This window comes from Misgurnus anguillicaudatus, chromosome 8 (assembly GCF_027580225.2).
Source record: "Misgurnus anguillicaudatus chromosome 8, ASM2758022v2, whole genome shotgun sequence".
NCBI lineage: Eukaryota > Metazoa > Chordata > Actinopteri > Cypriniformes > Cobitidae > Misgurnus > Misgurnus anguillicaudatus.
The window spans coordinates 13,832,972-13,859,248 of NC_073344.2; the positions used below are offsets into that span (position 1 = coordinate 13,832,972).

The following is a 26,277-nucleotide window of genomic DNA, read 5'->3' on the forward strand; positions in this document are numbered from 1 at the left end:
GGACTTTGGCAAAGTCCAAAACTGTTCTGTGGTCCAACGAATCAAAGTTTGAAGTTCTTTTTTGGAAAACTGGGATGCCATTTCATCCGGACTAAAGAGGACAATGACAACCCAAGTTGTTATTAGCGCTAAGTTCAGAAGCCTGCATCTCTGATGGTTTGGGGTTGCATGAGTACGTGTGGCATGGGCAGCTTACACATCTGGAAAGGCACCATCAATGCTGAAAGGTTTATCCAAGTTCTAGATACATATGATCCCATTCAGACGTCTTCTCTTACAGGGAAGACCTTGCATTTTCCAACATGACAATGCCAGACCACATACTGCATCAATTATAACATCAAGACTGCGTAGAAGAAGGATCTGAGTACTGAAATGGCCAGCCTGCAGTCCAGATCTTTCACCCAAAGAAAACATTTGGTGCATCATAAAGAGGAAGATGCGACAAAGAAGACCTAAGACAGTTGAGCAACTAGAAGTCTGTTTTAGACAAGAATAGGACAACATTCCCATTCCTAAACATTGGTCCTCCTCCGGCTGTTCCTTATGTGTACATTTAACTTTTCTGGCCTCTTATTGCTACCTGTCTCAACTTTTTTTGGAATGTGTAGCTCTCATGAAATCCAAAATGAGCCAATATTTGGCACGACATTTCAAAATGTATCACTTTCAACATTTGATTTGTTATCTATATTCTACTGTGAATAAAAAATAAGTTTGAGATTTGTAAATTATTCCATTCCTTTTTTACTCACAATTTCTACTGTGTCCCAACTTTTTCTGTTTTGGGGTTGTAAAATTTGTACTCAAATTTCCTAATATAATAACTAAGGCCTAGCCCTGGATTAATCTAAAACCCTGTATAGGAAATGCCCCATAAACAGATAGTATGGGGATTGGACAATTCCTTTATCTAAAAACAACCATAAAAGGTTAAAATATCAATTCAATGTAATATCTCTGATGTAATTATACAGTACACACAAGCAGTTTCCTAATATAACTTTGGATTATTCTAAACCTTGTCCGGGAAGCCGCCCCTTTAAATTTATGATTCTTCTTAAAGTTATCTCTTTATATAAACACAGCATATGTTCCCCAAACACCTTCACATACCACCTAATTTGGACTTGTCTTGTGAGATTTATTGGGAGCATGTTTTACTTTAATAAACAATAGAGATGGTCTGACAAACAATTCCCTAAAAAGGCTTTGGCAACCCATCCTACAAATACAAACACTCCCAAAATTCTGTCTGACATAAAGAGAGACCACTAAAAGCGAAGACGTTTCTGAGTATTTATTGTGTTGTTTAACATCAAATGAATTACAAACACATTCTGGGCATTATGACAATAATAGGGTAACCAAAAATACTAACCCGCAATCAGCCAATCAAAATGTCTTTCATAGTTTTAGACAGAGAAGGGGTGGAATACTGACAATGGAAATACATCTGGTGGAATGTAATAATGAATGGAAAGTATTCGAGCAAAGCTAAGGACATCAATGGAAGTTTCTGGAATGAAATGAGCAATATTTCTCCTGAAACATGATAAAAGGCACTTAAGGAAAAAATAAGGGACAAACCATTTCAAAAAGCAAATGTGGAAATGCAAAATTACATAAATGGGAGTCTGACAGACGAAAAACAAAACAGACGTGTTTGAAATCTTCACCCGCTCATGACCATCCTCACGAGTTCTGCAGAAAAAGAAACAAAGGGAATGTGTAAGAAAATGATCAAACAAACTTCAAAAAAACAACCCATCATATCAGTTGCCATGGAAACCGTGAAGTTCTAGATCATTGGAGACTCCGAAACAGTCAAATACTGCACGTAACGGCGCTAAAACAGCTCAGTGCGTGTGTAGCTGTAACTGCAGCCAAACAACATCCCTGCTAATACTCGACAAACAAACGGAGAGACGAATGATTTGACCGAGGGGGAGGAAGAAAGATCATTCAGTCCTAACAGAAGGTAGATTGAAGTTAGCTCCTTATAAAGACATTGAGATAAGCACTAAACACATATACACACAAACGGTACATACACAAAAAGAGAGGGAGAGAGATAGCAAAGTTAAGGCTGGTAACTAAAAGCAACAATAAGATCTTTAAAAATAAAAATACTGAAGTAACTGCTTTTTGGGTGTTAGCATCGGTACAATATCACCATGGCAACAGTGGGAGTCAGGGGACCCCTATGCACATGCAGAGATGCTACATGCCAGGCTAAAGCCAGGGGACACAGCAGAGAGGAAGCTGTTGGAGAGGAGTTTAAAGTAGTAAAAAGGAACAGCTTTGCGGGGCTGACGTACCCTCTTCTTAGCCCGCCATAATTTGACGCACAAGAACTGTCGAAAGGAAAAGCGATTGGGTTAAATACAAAATACTGGAACTGAACCGTTCATAAACAGACTTAAGAGGATTCTGATTGTACCTTCATAATTGATGCAGCCATTGGCATCCTCATGTCCTGCCAAAAGAGTCTCTACCTCTTCCTCAGTCATCTTCTCACCTATCATCAATTAAAGACATAGATGTGTCAAAATAAAAAGTTTCAGCCCACACAAGGTCATTGTGAACAGGTTTTCTAAAGTTGTGTATACAGTACATTAAGTCAAGATTGCTTGATAGGGGCTGTCAAACTGAATCTTTACCCAACAAAAAGTATTATTTGAACGTACCCATATATGTACTGAATATACATTTTTTAATACCATTATAAATATGTAAAGTTTAGAGATAAAATAAAGTCATTTTAGGGCAACTCAGTCCTTTTAATAGCAATACAGCTCTAATTTAAAGGGGTCATATTGTGAGATTTTTTTAAATGTAAAATAAGTTTTTGGTGTCTCCAGAGTGTGTATGTGAAGTTTTAGCACAAAATACCCCACAGACAAGTTATTATAGCATGTTAAAATTGCCACTTTGTAGGTGCGCAAAAATATGCCGTTTTTGGACGTGTCCTTTAAAATGCAAATGAGCTGATGAAATGCAAGATGGTGGTTTGTTGAAATTGAAACTCAATTGTGCTGTCAATTATTTCTCTCTCTCTCTCTGCACTAAATGGCAGTGCCTTCGTCTGAAAGTGCAGATTAAGGGACGGTATTATTGTAATAAGACTTACTAGCCATGTTCTTTTTCACGTTTTCTAGGTTGATAGAAGCACTGGGAACCCAATTATGGCACTTAAACACAATTTATATTTTCATGCCATGACCCCTTTAAAAAGGGACACTCCACTTTTTTTAAAAATATACTCCCTAGGGTTAAACTTTAGATTTTTACAGTTTTTAAATCCATTTAGCCGATCTCCGCTTCTGGCGTTACCACTTTTAGCATAGCTTAGCACAATCCATTGAATCTGATTAGACCATTAGCATAGTGCTAAAAATAACCAAAGAATTTTAATAATTTTTCTATTTAAAACTTGACTCTTCTGTAGTTACATCGTGAACTAAGAATGATGGAGAATTAAAAGTTGCGATCTTCTAGGCCGATATGGATAGGAACTAGACTCTCATTCTGGCGAAATAATCAAGGACTTTGCTGCTGTAACATGGCTGCAGGAGATGCAATGCTATTACGCAGTGCCCGAAAATAGTCCCCTGCTATTGGAAGTTACCAAGGGGACTATTTTCGGCTGCTGCATAATATCAATATTATTTTGAGCGCGATGCTAAATTGTCAAATCAGATTCAATGGATTGTGCTAAGCTATGCTAAAAGTGGTCCAGCCAGACATGGAGAGCCTGAATGGATTTCAAAAAGGTAAAAATCAAATATTTAACTGGAAAATGCGAATATTTAAAGTGTCCCTTTAAAACATACGTCATATAATATGTATATCCAATGTCTAACTATTTACCCAGTGTAGTAAGGACGTGTCTCAGCTCAGCGCCCATCACGGTTCCATTTCCCTCTTTGTCGAACACCCGCAGTCCCTCTACAAAATCCTCAAAGGAACCCTGATCCTTGTTCTTAGCGATAGCCTGCAGCATAGGCAGGAACTGCTCAAAATCCAGCATCTTCATATTCATAACTGAGAGAAAGAAACAAACAGTGAGTGTTTTACACCAGCATCTTTACACATTAAGAATTCAGACATCCTTGTTACTAATTATATTAAATATGTAAAACTTGCTAAAAATGTGTTTTGTCAGTCTGAATTATGAACCAATAAATGATAATGTAACATGTATGTTTATTCATTTTGAAAAATGTAAGCAAAAGGGTACAAGAGGCTGTGCTGTATCATGGAAAAAGTCACGACTGAAGGGCGTTGTTAGGTATGACACAAAACCCTTCAGCCGTAACTTATTCACGATACAGCACTAGCCACAAGTACCTTATTGCTTTTATAAAATGGTTACCTCACATTACAAATATTTAAGCAAAACAATGTGCATCAATGCAACTTTCGAGAAGTAAAATCATTAAATCATTCCTTCCACTGAACAAAAAAAATAGTCCGTGGCTGACTGTGAAAAGCAACAGAACGTTTCACAAGGTGACACACAGAATTGTTAGTGCAGCGATCATAACTGTTTTGTCATAAATAAAACACAGCTATTGACCAATCAGAATCAAGGACTGGAACTAAATGTTTTATAAATGAAAATAAAGCTTTATCATCATTACTGGGGTTGCCAAGTACTTTGAGGACCTCAGCATTGACAGGGTTTTGCCCCAGGGCCCTCATCACATCTCCACACTGACTGTACATGATCTTCCCATCTCCTGTTCGGTCAAACAGGAGGAAGGCCTCTTTAAACTCTGTATTTTGAGAAAAATTAGTAAACGCATTAAGCAGGTGACATCATACCTGTGTGACTAGAAACGATGTTAATCTAAGTGGCACTTCCCACCACCAAGCACAAGACATTATTAAGACGTTTTTTGGGCAAAATGAAGCCCATGACTTGATTAAGCCCAAAAAACAACGTCCAAGTGATGTCTTGTGCTTGGTGGGTTGATGTTAGAGGCTTCCAGATCACTATCATAACTGTTGATGTTTGGCAGTCACAGGAATGTGGCGCTTCCCGACACACACGCGCACTGCTGTTAACCATATATGGACTGAAGAAACAGTCCCAGAACAGTTTTCCTAATAAACAGGGAGGACATTTCACAATGAGCAAACACGGCACTGGATGACATCTCGCTAGCAGGCTATTGAAAAATCAATTATCATTTAAGACTGCACAGCCTGTCAGTCTAACAACCTGAGCACATTAACTCTAATGTTGTGCATCAGGCAAGAATCGCTCTCGCGGTGCTTTGATGTCAAACGCCGATCGGTGTGCGCAGCGCACCATTAAATCGAACACGCCTATATAGATTATAATAAATATATATCGTGTTGGCTGATGTAAAAGACAAGTAAGTGTTTTAGATGCAATCGTAGAATCCATAGGATCATAATATTCACTCACCACAGATCTGGTCCTCTGTGAAGTCAGACTGTCCATGCCAGGATAATGTTACAGAGAACACAAAGCATATAACGTTAGAATCCGCTTAATCTGACAATCCAGTAACGTTAAGAATGTAGAAAATAAATCAGACGTTTAACGGTTATATAACATAACATGAAAACAGAGTAGACGCGTAAAGCAGCGTACTTACCATGTCTGCAGTCCTTGAAGATGAAGCAGAGGGAGAGTCTGCACGACCGCGATGTGAATTACAGTACGGGCACGCGCACTATAACGGTGCTACATTGACAATTACGTCATGACAACTCGATTCAAGCTAAACTGGCCAATCACGTAGTACCGATGTGTCACTATTACACGCGCAGCCGAAACATCTTTCTTTTTTCTCCGACAACGACATATTGGTTAAAGGGCCGGCCACACTATGGGTAACTTTGGTCCTGGAGGGCCGGTGTCCTGCAGAGTTTAGCTCCAACCATAATTAAATACACCTGAAGCAGCCAATTAAGGTCTTACTAGGCATACTTGAAACTTTTAGGCAGGTGTGCTGAGGCAAGTTGGAGCTAAACTCTGCAGGACACAGGCCCTCCAGGACCGAAGTTGCCCACCCTACTGAAAAATCCAGCTAAGCCCAGCATAAGCTGGTTTAGCAAACTGGTCTAGCTGTGTTTTTGGTCATTTTTTGAAGCTGGACATAGCTGGTCATGCATGAAGACCAGCTGACCCACCAGCTTTGCCAGGCTGGGAGCACTAGCTATTGTCACCTTAAACCAGCTAAAACCAGCTACCAGCTTATGCTGGTCTTTAGCTGGATTTTTCAGTAGGGCATCCCTGCACTAGACTTTTCGTTCCATTGACTTTATCATACGCATGCGAATGAGTCACATTGGAAATGCAAGCTCGTGCGACTTTGGCCGTTTCTCATTTGGAAGGCTGCAACCACAGGAGGTCACATTTGTAGGCTGCATACGTCATAAAGACGTAAATTATAAAGTTGACTATTATTCTTAGTTAAAGCAACACTAAAGAGTTTTTGCTCTTTGCTCCCCCTACAGGTTGGAAGCGGAATTGTCCATTACCACTGTTGTAAATAATTTAGCCTACTGCAGCAAAGCTGGCTCTGATTGGATTGTAGGTCTGCCGTAAAGCAAGTTTTTGTAGTTTTCACTTGAACTACAGGATCGCGACCCGACAGTTGGAAACTTTTTTTAGTGCGCTTTTGGCCGATAGAGGGCTGCAAAGCGAATGCGAACGTGCCGTTCACCCTGTTTCGAGTGGATGAACGACTGAAACTTTTTTGCAAACTTTATTTTAAGGTAAAAAAAACTCAACACTTTGGTGTTGCTTTAATCGTAAATTGTTGTAATATGCTTGACTTGCGAACGTAATGCTCACTTAACTTAAATAAACCAGGCTTGATGACGTACGCAGCCATATGTGTGACGTCAGAGACTGCAGCCTTCGGATTGAGAAACGGACGATATTTCGTATTCATTTTGCGAATTTGTATTACATGGAGCATTGTGACCAGTACAAAACCGGTATCTCACTGCGTGACTTTTCACTCTACTGAAAAGCACAAATGGACGAAGCCAAAGATCATAATAGGTGTGTTTGAGTCCACGCGGCGCTTCACAAACCGATCAACGAGTCGCTTACAGTATTTGCTGCAGTAGAACAGTTTTTGACAAAAACTCCGCCCACAGGAATAAGTCAGTCGCCAGCTAAGCTAACGGCAAGCTAAGCTGCTTTCGAATCAATCACACTAAACAAGCTACACAATCAGAACTCGATACGTATTTCTGAAGGAGGGACTTCATAGAACAAGGAAGACATCAGCCCGTCCTGAGGACATCAAAAACAGCAGTATACAGATAAGTAAATTGTGTGAAAAATACCACGTTTTTTACATTTCAAACATGAACATATGTTATATTGCACACTGTAAACACAGTCAAAGCTTCAAAAAAACAGAAAGAACGGTACCTTTAATAAACCAGAAACGCTTTTTATTGAATATCTGAAATAACTGGAAACATATACCTATATTATAAAAATAGCATTAGTTTTGTCTTTCGCTTTTTTCATTTTTTTATTTTTTGTAGTTTGTAGTTAAACATGTTTGTTACCAAACCATTCGTGGACCCCATTTACTTCCATAGTATTCTTTTTCCTACTATGAAAGTAAATGGAGTCCACAAACTGTTTGGTTACCTTTCTCAAAATATTCTCCTTCGTGTTTATCAGAACAATTTATACAGGTTTGTAACAACATGAAAGTGTGTGAATGATGACAAAATTTTCAATTTTGGGTGAACTATCCCTTTAAAGTTCGAAGTCCTAATCCAATCACTAGATGGCAGTAAAGATTCAGTCATATTGGGTAATGGCAACTTATTGGATTGAGAAGGCAGTGAAAGTCCTTTTCAAGAAACTTTCTAAATACTAATATCAGTGAATTAATAAAAAATTAAGCAATAATTGAAATAAAAGTTTAACAAAATTGTCCAACAGCTCAACAAACCACTGGCAGACCTGAAAATACTTCATCGTTGTGGATGCAGAGACAGGATTTATCTCTCAAAGCATCTGTCATATGTACATTAAAAAAAAGCTATCAGAGTAAACAATCTGTTATGTGCTTCTGTTGTAATTAGAGGAAATTGGTGTGCAATGTTATAAAGGTTTGTAGTCAAGTCAAATTAAAAACAAATGCTTTTCTGAGTATTTCAAATCATACACTTTTTTTATTTGTGGTGGTGGCACAGAAGTTCTTTTAAGTTGAGACGGTTTTGTTGTAGATCGGTAACACTGTACCAATGTTTTAGCCCCTGTTAGACCACTATTGATCACTTAAACTAGCAAAGGGGACTAGAAATATATTTATATATTTCATAAGATAAATCCTTAGTTAAAATGTTAAACACTGACAGTATTTATATTTAAGTTATCATTTTAACATGTTTTCATCTTAGCAGATGGAAAAACTAATTTCATAAAGGTTTATCTACTTTATGTTTAACAGCATTTCACAACAACAAAAAGTCTGTATTTTCTCATTCAGACGAGTCTTCTCACTATTCCTCCTGACCGATGCTCTCTCCACACTTGAAGCGTATGAAGTCTTGCACACGTGCATCATGTAGAGTCAGGTACTGTGCTACTGTATATTTGGAATCAGGGAGGAAAGTCTGGGGCAAGAGTCTCGTCTCCGAGTCCCCACATGGTATATCGTCCACGTTGCCAAGAGTAACTGGGGCTTCACCCACTATATGTTGCCCTAACTTCCTTCCAAGAGTTTCCTTCCCCTCCTTCGGTCCACCTTGGAACACTACAAGTGCTCCATAGCGTCCCATCTCCATTCCAACTTGCCCAGGAACCGCCCCATGAACATATGAACCAAAGTGCCAGTCAGAGGGAATGCCAAGTGACACAGCTCGCCTCATGCCAATGTTCTCACCCAATCGACCTGAAAGATAAAAGATTATGGATTATATGGATGGATTAGTTTTGGTGGATAGGGACTTAAAAAATTTGGGGCACTATCCAATGCCATTAAAAAGCTGAAAAGAATATTATTTAGAATAACTCCAACTGTGTTCATTTCAAATATTTTACAGCTTTACATTTCTCAGGACCATCTTATAACTTGGGTTTATTTCAGTGTAATATTAAAAGCAATGTAATGTGAAAGGACACATACACAATGTTTATTCTCACCTATAGTCAAGGCCAGCTGATCTGCCAGTGAAGGTCCATCAGGCAAATGAATCTTAGCTATGTCTTCAGAAGACAGCACACTCTGAATCACAAATCACAGTATTTTATTACAGATGTGGAAGAAACGCACGCATCCCTGACAAAGCAAATGTCCCAGCATGTACCTTAATATATCCAGTCTGTCTTTGGCCGCTGTGATGTGCCATTACGGACAAGGCAACGTCTTTCACCAACTGCTGAAACTTCTCATTCCTGGCTACGAAATCCGTCTCGCAGTTCACCTTAATACACATTCATAGTTCATAATGCATGATTTCAGAGATTACACACACCTCATCTGGTTACACTTTTAAATACGTACCTCAACCATAACAGCCGATTTGTCAGCCATCATGATACCAATCAATCCCTCTTTGGCTTTGCGGCCCTCTAGTTTACTTGCTTTGCTCCATCCTTCTTTTTGTGCTTGTTCATGTAGCCAGCTTTCTGCCTGAAACGTCATGTTTTACAAATAAAATGTATGACACTGTCTGTGAAAACTATAGGCTAAAGTCTCAATTTATTTTTTGAGATGAGGAGCATCAACGTTTGATGCCAAACATAAATATATCAAGGCGTAATGTTTACATCAAATAGGGTGATTTTGTGTAAAAAAAAATACTTTAGCTGGGTAAAAGTATCACTTAATCGCACCTGTGTAATATCATTGTTAAACTTCTCCAGTGCCTTTTTGCAGTTGATGAAGGTGTAGCCCGTAGATTTGCGTAATTTCAGAAGAAGAGCTTTATCTGCCGCTAAACTGGGGCAGCTAGTGTACAGGGATTGATGCTGCGCGAGACATACCTGTGAATAATATAACACGACACGTGATTTAATGATGCTAGAACATGAAAACACAATCAAAGATGTTTGCAAGTTCATATCGTAATATAATAAAACCGTCTTATATCAAGTTATGCCACTTGACAAAACGCATTAAAAAGTTGAATAAATAATAAATGAATTAATGCCCACCTTGCCCAGTTCACTTCTGACGGATCGAAATAGAGAATATAAAGCCATTTTTAAATCTGTATCAAACGTGGGTTTGTCTTATGACAGCAGTAACTGGAATGTCATTGAAACACGCTTTCTACGGAGAGCGAGAAGGTCACGCGGAATAGAAATCATGCAAATGTGACGTGTATCGCCCTCTACTGTTCAGGAGTTATACAATACCTGCACAAGACTGAACAGATATCCACTACAAAAAATAAATAAATACAAACAAGCGAAAAGTAAAGAATAAGCAAATACATGTATTTCTATTGCAATTTTGCATTGTTGCAAATTACCGATAAAACATTTTACAAACAGTAAGGAAATAAGAATAACAGTAAAGAAATCAGGGGAAATTATACATACAAAAAATTATAAGATACATTATTGTTAACTCTTCATAAGATAGCATCAAATAAAATCAGTTATTCTTTATATATTATATTTGTAACAGTTTTTTTTCATTCTCTTTTGATATATTATATATTGTGACATTATGTGCACATATTTTACTGAAATAAATCAATTTAATATTATTTATATAGCGCTTTTCACAACTTACATTAATGTTTTGAAAATGAAATAATGAAATAATAATTTTATGAATGAAATAATGTCTTGCTATGGGGCAAAAATAAAAGAAGTCACAAGGGGGTGAAATGGTAATGTTTTTCATAAGTGTTTATTTGTATTTGTAATTTTTGTAGTTATTCTAATGAAAAACGTATGTTTTGTCTGTATGTTGGTATTGTGAAAAACTCAAGAAGGATCCTTAGGATCCTAATTACAGTTTTATTTAATTACAGTCTTTGAAATACAGTTTAATCGCATATTCCATAGAATTCTTATGCATATTTGAATAGCGTGATAACATAAGAAGCTTGAACAATTACAGTCTACCAACAAAGAATGTAATATGACAAATAATATTGATCATATTGATTTTTCAAAATTATCCCTCACTTATACGAATGCTAAACTGACAGACAATGAAGGGTCAGACTGGTTAACAGACCAAAATCCACTAAGAATGTGGCCTCTCTAAACATGTGACAGTTCTGTGCACCAGCCGAATGATGAAAGGCTTTGACAAAAGTAACTGATGTGAGAACGTTAACACCTGGGCTTTGGGACTATTTTTTCATACACCACATGGCATGGAAGCAAACCAAGGAACACTTTCTTGCCAGGAATCTGTTCGAAGTTATTTATAAATACTGAACTGCTTACCATAGTTTATACTCTTTATGTTATATTCTGAATTGTATTGAATATTATTTCAATAGACATCTTACTGGAACTTGAAACTTGACTTCACAGCTGCTCTCACATATCTTGGACTAAGAAACTAACGGTGACAAAGAGGAACAGAGATTTCATCATTTTTAAAAACTTCCCCTATCTTGACACTCCCAAAATTACCTAACAGCAAAACTTTTAAAAACACTCATCTGGGATTTTAAACTGAAAAGGAGTTATTATTGTAACTCTGGGAGGAGGTCCTAAGAATACAGTAATTGGTTTAAGGAGGTATAAAAACCAAACTGACTCTTAATCCGAAACTTCTGCACCTGGATCATCAATGATGCAAGTCATCCTCATCCTCGCCATCACCCTGATCTCTCAGGGCTACAGTGGTATGTTCAAATTTGCACTTTTGTTCATGATTGTACATAAGTTATAACTAATATAAAACAAAGGTGCCTAAAATGTTCTTTGTCAAGCTGTACGGTTCCTTAAAGAACCATTTAACAGAACCTTTCTGTTACACACAATATAATTTGTAGTAGAGAAGTTATAAAATATTTAAATGTAGGACAAAAGTATTAATTTAATGACTGAAAGGTTCTTTGGGAAACTAAATATTTGAAGTAACTTTCTGTTTTGTTAAACTTTAAGACTCTTTAAACATGCCATATGTGTAGTGTTAAAAGTGTTAATATTCAGAAAATAGATTAAAAGCTATTTGACTACTGCATAGTGCACTGTCAGAAAAAAAGTATTTTAGGTACAGATATGTATACATTTGGTACCACCTGTGAGGTATGCACTCTTTAGTTTCAATATGCACCTCTGAGGTACAAATATGAAATAAAATTGTCAAAAGGTTATACTGCTCCAGCGACAGCTAGGGACCATTTTTTCCCCACAGTTTGGAATAAGTATAGATATCTGATTTGGGGTCTGTGTCAGTAAGTTGGTTGCCTTAAAATTTTGAGTTAAATCAACTTAAAAAATGTAAGTTAACTCTAAAAATGTCAATTAATATTTTATGCTGAATTAATTCATTTTTTAGGGCAACCAGGTAACTTAGTTGAACCAACTTTTTTGATTTTTTATAGAAATTATAACTGTTTATGTGCCGTCTAGCCAAACTGGTCTGAATTTTGCTGGTTTATTCCATAAGTGCATGTTCACAATATGCACAAAAAAATGAAGTATCAAAAAAATCATGTAAACAACCCAAATTAAACCAATTGAAAAGTGCAAAGAAACAAAGTCATTCATTTATATACAGTTGACACTTTCTAGTGCAGCCTCGTGGGATGAATCATATTTAATATAAAAGAAAGAATTTGACCCTGAGTCCTGTTTATTTTAGAACTCAAAGCAAGTGTTAAAAGAACTCAGCTGTGTTTACGTATAAAGTTTCACACACTTACTCTTGTATCCCAGAATTCATTTATAGGACAGAACCAAAAAATATTTTAGACTGTAAAGGCAGACCACAATAACAAAACATTAATACAAGATAAACATAAATACATAAACTTAAATGCTTTTGTATAAATCATATATAAATTATATGACTTCCCTGGTGAAAAAGTAGTATACTTCCATTCTGTACTTAAAGTGCTTTATTTTTGCACACTAATTTTGTACCTAATATACTAAAAATTAATCTTTAGTACTTCTTAAGATGTTCTTAATATCATCTAAGTGTAATTTACTGTGCTATTTTGAGACACCGTAAATATGAACTAAAATGTGCTAAATTTATTTAGGTACCACTTGCAGTAAACTTGAACCCATCTTGGTATGAAAGTTGAGTTAGGGTGTTACCAAAATACATTTTTAATACAGAGATAGTATTAAAAGTGCATTTTCATGGTGTTTCAAAATAGCACAGTGAAGTACACTTAGATAATCTTAAGAACATCTTAAGAATTACTAAAGATGAATTTTTAGTATATTAAGTACAAAATTAGTGAGCGAAAATAAAGCACTTTAAGTACACTATGGAATTGTACTACTTTTTCACCTGGGTTATATACTTTAGATGTCTAATTATTTATACTTTATTATAACTATGAGAATTATTTTGTGTCTAAAAGCATTCAAAATAAATCAAAACTAAATATTTTAAATATTTAATAAAATACATATTTTATTTTAACATATTCAAAATAGAAACTCTGCAAAATTTTGATGTTTATCAAGCAGCTTTTTGAATATTAAATAATATTAAAAGAATTTCCAACTTGTATGGGCTCTCACTGGTGGCTTTTTTCATTATTTCAACATTTCAGTTAATTGTTTCCTTGGGAATCGAACCCATGACCATTTCTAGAATTTCATCACAGAAACAAAGAGTCAAAAAATTGTCCCAAGCTGTCACTGCGGCAGTACCCTTTAAAAAAGGTCCTCTATCCACATATGGTACTAATATGTAGCTTTAAGGTACTAATATGCACTCTTTGGGTCCAACAGTGTTGGGGGTAAAGCATTACAAGTTACTTGCATTACGTAACAATATAACTTTCTCAAGTAACGAGTAAAGTAACACATTACTTTATAAATGTTCACATTAATATTTGAGTTACTTTTTAAAAAAAGTAATGGAAGTTACTTTTCAGTTTAATTAATTTGATTAAAATTTTACTGAATTAAAACTGAACTTATACCACGGGCCTGTTGAATGCTTTTTTCTGATTGGCTGAGAAATGTTTCATGGGTTTTGATTATTTTTCTGTAAACCAAATGTCTTAAAAATAGGCACCAGAGCGATGTTTGGTAACCATGATATAAGAGAAATAATTAACTCTGGTCCCACGGTGTTGGGTGTGCATTATTTTCTTATAATGCAATGGCCCGTCGTCAATTATTCCTTACTTATTAACGTAGAATTACGCACACTATGCGTCGCGGCTGAGTGGGAACAGTTTAAGTCAGAAAAGGAGATGGCAGGCCAAAGCTTGACATTTTTGTGACGGAAATATGCAGTTTCTGAATGCCAAACTTGTTTGTCATAAAGACGCCTGCAAAGCCTGAAAGAGATCAAGTCTCAGCCAAGTAAGAAAAAGTAATGCAAAAGTAACTTAAAAGTAATGTAAGCATGTAATGTAAGTAAAAGTAATGTAAGCATTACTTTTCATGAGAAGTAACTAAGTAACGCAATTAGTTACTTTTTTTGGGGAGCAATGCATTACTTTTTAAAGTAACTTTCCCCAACACTAGGTTCCAATATGTACCTTTAGGGAACTATTATAAACTCTTTAGATGAAAAGGTGTACTTTTTGAAAGGGTGACACAGTGACAGCTAAAGACCATATTTTGACTATTTTTTGGACAGTGTAGCACCCATCCAAAACACCCTTTTAACCCTTAGCACTTCACCACCAACCCAAATAGAATTTTCAACAAAAGTCTACTAACTGTGTTAGTATTGACTTTTTAATTTACTTTTTACTAAAACTAAATCTTAGTTCTATAAGAGCTCTTTTTCTCTTACTTCAGTCTTTCATTATATCTTTATCATTTATGCTCTCAATGCACTAATGCTTATAATGTATCCATGTGCCTTGCTTCTTCAGAAATAACCAGCGTCACTGATGCAGAGATTAAATCTCTATCCGAGACGCTCTACACATTGGACTCTAACAGGGCAACAGCATCAGAGCTTGTTATTGACCCTCAGGTGGATATCTCCGACTCTGAGACTGGCTCTCAGCTTGACCTCTCATCACGGCCGTAAGACACACATCTGGTACTCATAAACACTGCATATAACATATGCACACACTTCTTTTCTTGTTAAGTCTTCTCTCTCTCTCTAGATTGTTTCAGTATGTAAACGAAGATACGTTGTTCTCCAAACCCACATATTCAGCTCTCCTGAAACTGCTTGATAACTATAAGCGAGTGACGGGAGAGGTTGAGGATGTTCCTTCTCAGGAGACAGAGGAGCAGGATGCATTCCTCGAAGAGACCATGTTGAACACCTCGCTGGGCCAGGAGCTCTACAATTTCCTTTATTCAAAAGGTATGAGAGGGAAAATGTACAAAATGTGGTGGTCATTGTTGGTTCTCCAAATAACTTTTTAGGTCAAAGGTTCCTAAAGAAACTTTTTTTTACCTTTTTATAGTCTGTAGTCCACCACAAAGAAACTTTTGTGCAACCAAAAGATATAAAATGTATTAGGTTTCAGTTCTTTCGAATGAATATTTAGTCATAACATTATTGTGTCATCGGCAAGGTGCGTACTCATCACAGAGCGAGTTCATCCAGGATCTGAAGATGATGTGGTTCGGCCTTTACTCCCGATCTAAAGGCCCGCTGGACTCGAGCGCATTTGAGCATATCTTTGTAGGTCTGTGTTGGTGATCAAATGTGACCTGCTGCATTATCCATCTCTTTGCCTTACATGTATTGTGTGTGTATGTTATCATTTGTAACACATTTCTCTGCAACAGGAGAAATTAAGAGTGGTAAGGTGTCTGGTTTTCACAACTGGCTGCAGTTCTATATGAATGAAAAACAAGGACTTTTGGAATACTACAGCCATAATTTTAATGGCCCTGTGAGTATTTAAAAGCATACATATTATCAGTGGCGGCCGGTGACGTTATTTTCAAGGTAGCACGATGCGAAGTTCTTCACAACATGTATGTAGCCCATCATGTATGTGGTTCCGTAATTTCAAAATATGTGTTCGGCGCATCGAGCGAACCTGTGTGCATCACGTGCTTTGTCAAAACAAGTGCCCGCTGCAGACGCGCCCAAAGGGTTCATGATAAGAGACGCTCATATTTGCCAGATACTCGCATAATCTCACGTATATTTTGTGAACGTGAGCGTCTCTTTTATCATAAATGGTTTTGAATCATGGGCAGCAGGCGCTTATTTTGACAAAACACGTTATGCACATGGTTTACATGACGCAACAAACACATATTTTGAATTTATCCCCCTCGAAAGAGCAGTCACGATCCACCACTGCATATTATACAATTTTAAGATGCAGTGTGTGGTTTTAATCCAAAAATATGCCAATTTCATTCTTTCATAGTGGACCACATATCCGGACGTTTTGGGAATGCAGTTTAAATGGGACGGGTATTTTAAAGAAGTTGGATCTGCCTTTATTGGCTCAAGTCCTGAATTTGATCTGGCTATGTACACTCTCTGCTACATCACCCGTCCGGGCAAGCTGTAAGTTGGTTTTGCTTCTATACATCCTAAAAACAGTAAATTTATCAGGTAATGTATGTGTATATGGGTGATTCTCACAAAAACTTGGTTTTAAAAATGTCAAGCATGAAAATGTAAAAATTGCTTAAATGTACTTTTTTCCCCACCAGACATTGAAAAACAAAGTCTGGAGTAAATGGGAACATTAATTTAAAAACTTTTACTTATCATTTAACACTTTTTGTAACATAATTTAAAAAATTAGTCCGAAAAAAATCTCATTACCGCAACAGTCAGAAAACATCAACACTGACATATTTTCAAAATGACATGACAAACCTGAAAGAACATAATTTGGAGATTCTGCACATGCATTTAAAATCAAAGTATTATGCTTCTATTAATTAAATTAACATTGAATAAGCATCTGTTGCGGTAATGATAATCAAAATGTTGTGTAAGCATTCTGACAAGACAATATTTCAAATTAACTGTAAAAAAATGATCTTATACCTGGTAGCCATCTTGAAGTAACTGGTCCATGTGCTTTGTCACTCAAAATCAAACTTTATTAAAATTCTGTATGTGTGCTTAAACTGTTCTCAAAAAGTGTTGCGGAGGATGAGAACATCAGCCATGGACACATCATTTTCCTAATTTTTCTTCATTATTATTATACATGAATATTCATTCATTTAGTCATCTAAAGTAGTCTAGCAAAACATCCATTTATTTTTTTCTTAATATTTTTGTGTTAATTTGATTAAATTACAACATAACGCATGTTCAAACACAGCCGGACACATTGCGGTAATGAGAATTTCAGCAGAAAATTAGATAAAATTTCCAATTATAAATTCTTATGATGAAATCACACATTGTGCAAGGTAGAACACAGTATTGTGTTAATTCTGATGCTTTTTAATGTTACTATATTACACATTTTAAAGCTAAAGTCATTAGTGCCGTGGTGTTTCAATGGTTTCGTGAGAATCACCCATATATCAGTTATAATTATCTATAACAATGATAATTTCTTATCCGTATGTATTATTTTTATTTTCCAAAGTTCATACTTATCTATTACAATACGACATTTGATAATTATCTTAAATGTTTGACTGCATTCTCAGGTGTCATTTGAGTTTGGGAGGACAGCCTCAATCCATTCAGACCTACACGTGGGACAACAGCACTTACGGGGATGGAAAGAAGTACATTGGCTCTGCTTACCCTGCCACACCCTGAATCTCTGTTACCTTACATGAACAAAGCCACCGCCAACACACCTCATCTATCTGTAACATTCCAACATTCATCTTTGTCATTTGATGTTGGCATTGGACTAAATAAAAAAATAAAAAAGCAGAAAACAGCCCTCGCTGCCTTAACTTTTATTTGTAGCTGCTTAATACAGACATACTTTGCATCTTATAAACTTTTGTTCTCAAAACAGTCAACACCTTTTAATCTGATGTTATGCAATGATACATTAAGGTTTTTCACAAATTCTAAAAAGGTAAAATTTAAAAAAATGTCGTCTATATGATGCACAATGCATTAGGGCTGGGTATTGTTAGGAATTTCACAATTCGATTCGATTCCGATTCTTGAGGCTTCGATTCAATTCGATTCGATTCAATTTGATAGTGATTTGTTTGCTTCAATATCGATTCAATAATAAGTAGATACACAAATAATTAAGTACCTGAGTAGCCTATATTTTAATTTTAGCTTTTGGTGCAGGCTTGAACGGAGTGCAGCTGCTGTTTGCCATCTTGCTGTTTTGGTAAAGCGTGTCTTGGTAAAGCGTGTCTTGTACAACGCTGAACGCTCTCACTAGAGCAGGGCTATTCAGTCAGTTTGTCATGGGGGCCAGTTCATGAAAAGCATCTCAAATAAGGGGCTGAAGATATATCAGTGATTATGACTACATTTATATTTAAACTGCATAACAACAAAATCAGTGCATTGTACAATAGGCTTTTTCTACAAACATGTATTTTCAAACTGCATACAACAAAATTAGTGCATTGTAAGATGTCCAAGTAGGCTTTTTCTACATTCAGACATGTTCATATGTTGTATTTTAAAACTGCATAACAACATAAGTGCACTGTAAGATGCTTTACATTTAAAGGGGTAAATAAGAGCCATATCACACTCATTGAGAATTTGACTTATTTACTCACTTTAGTACACATAACAAAAAAGTTTACAATATGCAACATAACATTGTTTTATGCTGTTTTTGTCAAAGCTAATTATTTCACTACCCCTATTTAAACTACAACAGCTATCTTAATAATTGGCAAACATTAGTCTAGCTTCTAATAAGAGAAATTATACTTTTAGATTTCGTTAGAGCAGTAAAATCAGGTATATGTTTGTCAGTAGATACGCGTTACTACTGTTACTAATCGTTTCAATGCGTTTCCTTTATTAAGACATCTAATGTCATTGTGGATAAGCAAGTCATCATTAAGCCGACATATCAAACAACAACCGTCGGAAAAGGTGGTTTTGTAAGATGGAAATACAAGAAGTTAAAACAGCCATAGAGTCCATGGTCTCACCCCTGTCAGTCATCCCGTCTTGATATGCGGGCGCGAGCGGCTCAACACGTGACACAGCTGCTCGCGCCAGTCACGTGACTCGCGCTCTGCATCTCATGCTGTAACAGATGCACGCTCATCAACTCGTAACTGTAGGGCCCGTTGTCCAACTACATTTATTTTAATTCTACATTTATTTATTCTAGAGATGTCTTTTTCACAGACTACATAAAGGGCCGGATCAAATTACCTCGGGGGGCAGGCGCTAGAGTGTTGCCCACCCACAGCGCCGCCACTGGCCGGTAGGCTGAATCGATTCATAGGATTTGATGAATCGATATTGAATTGAGGAACAAATAATTGCAATGCACTGATGAATCGATATTTTTACCCAGCCCTACAATGCATGTACACGCACACGCGCATGCACGCACACACACACACACACACACACACACACACACACACACACACTTTAGGAATAAAATGAATATAACAAAAATTCTTTACAAAAATACCTTTATTACTATTTAAGTCCTATTTCTTCAGAAGCCAAAGCACCTTCTCAATTTACGACAGTATAAAATCTGATGTTTAAGTTTATGGATCAGGGTCAGAGGCGCAACGGAAACCCAGGTTAGAGGCAGAGCTGTCAGGGGTGTTCTGACTACGGGCCGCACACCTGTACCTGTAGCAGTATGACTACAGAAAAAGATATTCAAGATTTATTAACAATCTTTATAATCATATGTGACCTTGGGCCACAAAACCATTCTTAATTTGCATGGGTATATTTTAAGAGTCTGGTTCCAAAACGCAATAAATCCATTTTGACTAATTTCGGTAAAAACGTGTTTTCTATACCAAGAAAATGACAAGATGAAAAACACTATTTTCTGTTACAAACTTTCACATAGCATCTTTAGGTTATAAAAACATAATAAAAAATCAAATCCATAATTTGATTTTCAAAGATTTATTATAAAAATTGATTATTTTTTTATATTTTCGGCAAAACGCAATAAATCCATTACAAGTTTTTTTCAAAATGCTATAAATCTATTGAATCAAAATATAAATGTGCATTCATCTTTGCCATGTTATATTTATTTTGTTGACTAGTGGTATACACTGATTAAAAAAATAAAAATTAATGGCATTATCACAACACTTACTTTGTCATATTAAAAACACTGTCATTGCTGCTGTCATATTTGGGATGTCAGCGCTGAGCTTTTTTGACAGCGATCAGCTGTAAAAAATTTTGGTCCTGCTCGATTTTCGTTGACTTCGAGTAAAATAATGGAAAGATTTTCATAAGATCCCCTGGGGTCAATGTGTTAGCATGACAGAAGCTTGATGCTGTCATGTGAGAACAAGCAAAAGGTGTTTTTTTTTTTTTTTGATCATGAAGTGCAAAGTAGATGAGGAAAACTAGGATTCCGTGTGTATTCAACACGCGGCCATTATTGTTTAAAATGTGTGGAATGGTGCGCTGTGATTTGTTGAGTGGATTTATTGCATGCTGCGGAGAAAGAGGACTGGTGTTTATTGTGTTTTGGGAAAAAAGATGACAGAATAACAAAACGGATATCAGATTTTGCGTAAAATTAAGATATTACTTTTTAATACTGACCTGATACAATACTGATTTTGGTGGTAACAATTTTTTTTTAAATGTCGTTTATCGCGTTTTGGAACCAAACTCTTCATTTGTAGCAATAGCCAAGAATACATAGTATGGGTCAAAATGATACATTTTTCTTTTATGCCAAAAATCATTAAGATATTAAAGGAACAGTATGTAGGATTGTGGCCAAAACTGGTACTGCAATCACAAAACTTGTGGCTAAAACTGGTACTGCAAGCACTCAACTGGTGGCCAATACACAACATGACAACATAAACATCAGTTGAGGGCTGCAACTACACTTTTTGAATGACAATATCCTGGCCAGACCACTGTTGTCAGTGATATAAGTATTTGAAATTAAAATGATTTCTTAATGTCTAGTGACATATCAGGGCCATTTTATGATTAATTGATATACATTTCTTACATACTGTTCCTTTAAATAAAGATTATGTTCCATGAAGATATCTAGTACATTTCCTACTGCAAATATATATATATATTAGTCAATATATATAATTAGTAATATGTGTTGCTAAGGTTGGACAACTTGAAAGCCGATTTTCTTAATATTTTGATGTTTAAATAGTTATATCTCAGCCAAATATTGTCCTATCCTAACAAACCATACATCAATGGAAAGCTTATTTGTTCCAATTTTGATGATATCAGATGATATATAAAAAATGACCCTTATGACTGGGTCACATATTATAATTTGTGTTTGACTTTCAGTAAATGTGTGCAGATCTGCTTTCCTTTCACTGCAAAGTACTATAACACTTCAGCTCAGTATCTGTGTCCTAGTGTGTATCTGTTTGCCTTACCTTGTGGCACATATAAGAGCCTCCTTTCTTGACTCTGTCTGTCCCTGATTCTGGTCCTTTCTGTAGGTAAATTGAGAAACATGAAATAAGGACCAAAGATAAGCATAGTTTTACTATGGGTAAATGCATTACCAGTATAATCGAATATAAGGAAATACTTAGACTCTCTCTAGACAATATAACTAGAATTTTTGCAGAATTGGGCATGCTTGAATTTAAAAGTGTAATCTACCCACATCATTTGGAGTAAATTGCTAAAAAAATTCTTATTTTACAGAAAACTTTGTGTATCACAAGTTATATATATTTTTTGATGATGCAGTTTTGGGCCCACCGGTGGATTTTCAGAGTTATTAAATATGGATGCTAGACCCAAATAAGTCTTACGGGGTTGTATTTTTCCTCTGTAGTGTGATGAACATTCCACCAGTCTGCTGTCCATTCCCATGCATTCCCAACCATGTCATACAGACCAAAGCCATTGGCAGGAAATGACATCACCTGTCAAAAACACAGACTGAAATATATTATGATCAAGGAAAAATGCAAATTGCCTTAACATGACAATATACAGTACAGGGGGGTTCACAAGTCCAGGAAACCACCCCATAACTGAAAACTTGATATGAATTAATATAAATTTTAGACAAAGTTTTGTATTGTTTATTATTTCAATGTTTGAATTATATTTGAAACCCAAACTGCCAGTGTGAACTTTTAATCCACATTTTACATTTCAGTCTTAGTTATTCTCATTTAATTGTTAATTTTACTTTTCGTTACCGGTGATGTGTTGATATAGCCATCCTCTGCTGTGTTGTGATTAGGAAAATCTCCCTGCCACAGGTTAGCATAGTGCTGCCCCTTAGGCATCAGTTTATTTCCCCATGGATACATTCTAGCGAGAAAAATGTAGAGAATCTGAGAATATATATATATATATATATATATATATATATATATATATATATATATATATATATATATATATATATATATATATATATATATATATATATATTAAAATGAACAAAAGTCTCAGATTTATTCCAAAACACAGACAGACCTATCCTGCAATCCTCCTCTACAGGCTAACTCCCACTCGGCTTCAGTGGGAAGTCTGCGCTCGGCCCAGCGACAGTAAGCCTGAGCGTCAGCCCAGGACACATGCAGCACTGGGTGATTCATTCTAGGTACAAAACAGAATTTGCATTCAATAATATGGCATACAGTGTTTTTGACATGCACATGTTGTGTGACTCAGATTCAAACAAGAATCATGTTGCATGGCAATGCTCCAGTGCAATTCATTTAAAGGAAATTAACTTTATTGTCCACCAGCAATACATTTTATGGTTTGGGGATATCTGTTCCTCACAAAAGGGATTTCAAGAGTGCATACTTGTTCCTAAACAACAGTATTTATGGTCTGGGAGATATGCCTTTGCAATAAAATACCCCCCCCCCCCACATCCAATTTGTGGTTAATTTCCTGTTCTGATTACAGTGCCGCTCTATATAAAAATGCAGTTTAATATATTTTGATACCATTTTCACCTGTGTTTTATTGTTGAATCTTGCCCTTCTGGATGTATCCAGTCTGCCCCTTTAACTGGTGACCACCAAGGAGCAGCAGCCACCTATGATGAATATACATGGACATCCTGTTAAAGTGTAAACGTATAAACTGTTGGATAAGCACAGCAAAGCCAACCATCTATTCTTGGCTCTATTTGGAGATTATGATCTTGAGCTGTTCATGCATGCACAAATCCACAGGCTCATTATTTTACCATATTTGAAGTTTTATTACCTGCTTTTAAAGGGGCATTCCACTTTTTCACTCATTTTCCAGCTTCCCTAAAGTTAAACATTTGATTCTTACAGTTTTGGAATCCATTCAGCTGATCTCCGGGTCTGGCGCTAGCACTTTTAGCATAGCTTAGCAGAATCCATTGAATCTGATTAGACCATTAGCATCGGGCAAAAAATAACCAAAGAGTTTCAATATTTTCCTATTTAAAATTCGACTCTTCTGTAGTTACATCGTGTACTAAGAGCGACAGAAAATTGAATGTTGTGATTTTCTAGGCAGATATGGTTAGGAACTATACTGTCATTCTGGCGTAATAATTAAAGACTTTGCTGCTGTAACATGGCTGCAGCAGGCGCAGTGACACCACGCACCGCCCGAAAACAGTCCCCTGCCATTGAAAGTAACCAAGGGGACTATTTTCAGGCAGTGTGTAATATCACTACGCCTCCTGCACCCATGTTACATCAGCAAAGTCACTGATTTGGTTATTTTCTAGCGCGATGCCACTGGTCCAATCAGATTCAATGGACTGCGCCAAGCCATGCCAAAAGTGCTAGTTCCAGACCCGGAGATCAGCTGAATGGATTTCAAAATGGTAAGAATCAAATGTTTAACTCTAGGGGAGCTGGAAAATTAGTATATTTTCAAAAAAAGTGGAATGTCCCTTTAATGTTCATCTTACCTTTATCTTTCCAAGTCACTGTGTTCTCTAGTCCCACACAAATTCTCATTTAGTGATCATAAATTTTACACTGAACTAACAAATAAAGATATGAACTTTTACCTTCATCAGGATTTCATCTTATAATTTTAAATATGTTTTTTAAGTACTGTAAGCAGTCGGTCACAATGCCTTTTCAGATTTTCCACCCATATAAATAACCTTTTAGCTTTATTTCCAGTTTGCTTACTTTTATAAATAGTTCCTACCATGCAGTGTTACACTATAATTACTGTAGTAAAGGAGCAAAAAGCTAGTCTCTCGATTAAATAAGGTAACAAAAATCATGTATAAAAATATTGTGTGGTCACTGATTGGCATGTCAACTACAAATTTCTAAAAAGAAGGATGAATGAAAGAAGAAAAGGATGCTTGCCTAAAAAATATTAAAGCATAGCATACAGTCTCTATAGTGCATGTCTCTTACCGCTTGTGACAGGGTGCTCTTCACCTCCTCACTCAGCAGTCCCTCAAAAACAAACGAGTCTCCAAAACGCTCAGCCTACAGACACAGACAGTGAGTGTGCATGTATCATTTGTCTTATGTGTCCCTGTAGTAGGTAATTTCAATGTACCTCTGTGATGTAACCTGTCTGGTTGATGAAGGACTGGAACTGCTGGTTTGTGACCTCATGCTCCTCAATGTAAAAAGGGTCCAGCCACACTCTCCTCTGAGGTCCTTCTCCATCCTGTGGAATTCCTGGATCATCTGTACCCATTAAAAACCAACCTCCCTGCAGGAGAACCAACTACATACACACCAAATAAATATACTTACTCAGGAACTTTATTTAGACTCGTGAACTTTATTTATTTATGCAAAACACATGTACCTTACTACGTATGTCACGTTCTGGCGTGTGAAGTATTTTGTTTGCTGTTTCGGTGTATATGTTTGCACCGTCGTGATGATTTAGTGTGTTTTCTTCACTTATGTCAACTGTCTCGTCCCTTTTCAGTCCCTTACAGCCACAGTCCTGCGACTCCGAGGACGGCGTGTCGCCAATATCACAACATGCTGCCGAAACGCAGAGAAATAAAACCACAAACGTGTTTAATGTTGATGCCATAGCCAGGATTAACTTTGCTCATCGTGCACCATACTTCCGGAAAGGATCAAGTCATGTGATCAGTCAGCTGACATTTGCAGCAAGAAACGACAGGTGGAAGACGTCAAAGTACCGCGAGAGCGATTCAAAAGACGGGGTTTTAAATAGCTATCGCGGTTCTTTGGTGTCATACGCCCGTTAGTCTGCGCAGCTCTTTAAATTTTTATGCGCTTTTCTGACTGTTTCTCTACGAGAAATTGTGCCAGTTGGATCTGGAGATAGATGGCCAGGACGCTGCACTCTTCGGCTCATGGAAACGTTTTGAGCCAAGTTTAAAAGTTACTGATTAGATCCATGAAGTAGACAGTGGAAAAAATTACAAGACATCTATTTCACATATTTAGGAGCCACCCCCTGTAACGGTATAATATTTTTGTGCTGCCTGGCTTAGCTGGTCCCCTGCAGATGTAGCTGAAAGAGATTAAAGGGGTGTCTAGCAGTCATGCATTATATTGCACCTATGACTGTAATTACGGTATCTACCATTAGGGGTCAACCAACCACATTTTGTCATGTGTATCCAGTTGCACCATCTTTAATACAAGGTTTCTTTTAAATGTAAGCAATTATGGTTTCTTTTATGATAGAAACAACAGCAAACCCACAAAATACTTTAGTATTTACTATAGTAAACTGAAGGAAAATTCTAATATTTCAGTATTTTGAACCCCACAGTGAGTATAAAGTATATTACAACACTTACTACAGCGTATCAGTTAATAATACAGAATACTATAGTATACATTAGCAAAAATCTTTTTTTTGTAACTTTTATTTATACCTATTATTTGAAAAATATCTCCCAAGAATTTGTCATTTAAAAAAACGAGAACAATTGTTAAATGCTTTAATCGTACTTAAGTAATTGAAAAACTTTACTTTTTCAAATAGATAGCTTGCCAACGGTACCAATAAGACGACAAGTGAATACATTCTGGGTCTTGTAGTTCTTGAATTGCAGCAGAATGTTAAATTCAACAGTGTCGTTGCAGCCCTGACACAC

General features: G+C 36.4%; 4 protein-coding genes across 5 annotated transcripts; 1 reads left to right on the forward strand and 3 right to left on the reverse strand.

Annotated features, from left to right (window-relative positions):
* Positions 1–1,285: 1,285 nt before the first annotated feature.
* On the reverse strand, positions 1,286–5,764 carry myl6 (myosin, light chain 6, alkali, smooth muscle and non-muscle). 2 transcript variants are annotated; one of them, XM_073870343.1, is made up of 7 exons: positions 5,634–5,764; positions 5,441–5,468; positions 4,635–4,781; positions 3,874–4,044; positions 2,444–2,521; positions 2,322–2,357; positions 1,286–1,704 (listed from the first exon to the last, which is right to left on the reverse strand). In XM_073870343.1, exons 1-6 carry the CDS (start codon positions 5,634–5,636, stop codon positions 2,329–2,331), a joined length of 456 nt encoding a protein of 151 aa, XP_073726444.1. In that variant the 5' UTR covers positions 5,637–5,764; the 3' UTR covers positions 1,286–1,704; positions 2,322–2,328. The 2 variants fall into 2 exon arrangements, with proteins under 2 accessions (XP_073726444.1, XP_073726445.1); XM_073870344.1 differs by lacking the exon at positions 2,322–2,357.
* Positions 5,765–8,159: 2,395 nt separating this feature from the next.
* tsfm (Ts translation elongation factor, mitochondrial) lies at positions 8,160–10,335 on the reverse strand. Its single transcript, XM_055214189.2, has 6 exons — positions 10,178–10,335; positions 9,857–10,006; positions 9,525–9,653; positions 9,328–9,444; positions 9,164–9,245; positions 8,160–8,912 (listed from the first exon to the last, which is right to left on the reverse strand). The coding sequence occupies exons 1-6, from the start codon at positions 10,223–10,225 to the stop codon at positions 8,521–8,523; spliced, it is 918 nt and encodes a 305-aa protein (XP_055070164.2). The 5' UTR covers positions 10,226–10,335; the 3' UTR covers positions 8,160–8,520.
* Positions 10,336–11,645: 1,310 nt separating this feature from the next.
* Positions 11,646–17,988, forward strand: endou (endonuclease, polyU-specific). Its single transcript, XM_055213864.2, has 7 exons — positions 11,646–11,838; positions 15,016–15,172; positions 15,259–15,464; positions 15,679–15,792; positions 15,896–16,002; positions 16,492–16,634; positions 17,747–17,988. The coding sequence occupies exons 1-7, from the start codon at positions 11,784–11,786 to the stop codon at positions 17,859–17,861; spliced, it is 897 nt and encodes a 298-aa protein (XP_055069839.2). The 5' UTR covers positions 11,646–11,783; the 3' UTR covers positions 17,862–17,988.
* A 1,682-nt stretch (positions 17,989–19,670) lies between these two features.
* On the reverse strand, positions 19,671–25,298 carry sumf1 (sulfatase modifying factor 1). The gene is made up of 9 exons (XM_055213863.2): positions 24,999–25,298; positions 24,741–24,914; positions 24,593–24,667; positions 23,186–23,268; positions 22,695–22,817; positions 22,412–22,526; positions 22,016–22,129; positions 21,629–21,688; positions 19,671–19,870 (listed from the first exon to the last, which is right to left on the reverse strand). Exons 1-9 carry the CDS (start codon positions 25,233–25,235, stop codon positions 19,769–19,771), a joined length of 1,083 nt encoding a protein of 360 aa, XP_055069838.2. The 5' UTR covers positions 25,236–25,298; the 3' UTR covers positions 19,671–19,768.
* Between the last annotated feature and the right edge of the window lie 979 nt (positions 25,299–26,277).

What these genes read in the sequence shown, in the direction of transcription:
- tsfm (XM_055214189.2), bottom strand. Translation starts at nt 10,225, where the DNA reads ATGGCTTTATATTCTCTATTTCGATCCGTCAGAAGTGAACTGGGCAAG. An exon ending in AATCGGCTGTTATGGTTGAG is followed by an intron (nt 9,445 to 9,524) that starts GTACGTATTTAA and finishes ATGTGTATTAAG; the next exon opens with GTGAACTGCGAGACGGATTT. An exon ending in TCAGCTGGCCTTGACTATAG is followed by an intron (nt 8,913 to 9,163) that starts GTGAGAATAAAC and finishes TTTATCTTTCAG; the next exon opens with GTCGATTGGGTGAGAACATT.
- endou (XM_055213864.2), top strand. Translation starts at nt 11,784, where the DNA reads ATGATGCAAGTCATCCTCATCCTCGCCATCACCCTGATCTCTCAGGGC. An exon ending in ATTTGAGCATATCTTTGTAG is followed by an intron (nt 15,793 to 15,895) that starts GTCTGTGTTGGT and finishes TCTCTGCAACAG; the next exon opens with GAGAAATTAAGAGTGGTAAG. An exon ending in GCCATAATTTTAATGGCCCT is followed by an intron (nt 16,003 to 16,491) that starts GTGAGTATTTAA and finishes ATTCTTTCATAG; the next exon opens with TGGACCACATATCCGGACGT.
- myl6 (XM_073870344.1), bottom strand. An exon ending in CACAGAGGACCAGATCTGTG is followed by an intron (nt 4,782 to 5,440) that starts GTGAGTGAATAT and finishes CTCAAAATACAG; the next exon opens with AGTTTAAAGAGGCCTTCCTC. An exon ending in TGGCTGCATCAATTATGAAG is followed by an intron (nt 1,705 to 2,443) that starts GTACAATCAGAA and finishes CTTTTTCTGCAG; the next exon opens with AACTCGTGAGGATGGTCATG.
- sumf1 (XM_055213863.2), bottom strand. Translation starts at nt 25,235, where the DNA reads ATGGCATCAACATTAAACACGTTTGTGGTTTTATTTCTCTGCGTTTCG. An exon ending in GATTCAACAATAAAACACAG is followed by an intron (nt 22,818 to 23,185) that starts GTGAAAATGGTA and finishes TTTTGTACCTAG; the next exon opens with AATGAATCACCCAGTGCTGC. An exon ending in GCTATATCAACACATCACCG is followed by an intron (nt 22,130 to 22,411) that starts GTAACGAAAAGT and finishes TGTTTTTGACAG; the next exon opens with GTGATGTCATTTCCTGCCAA.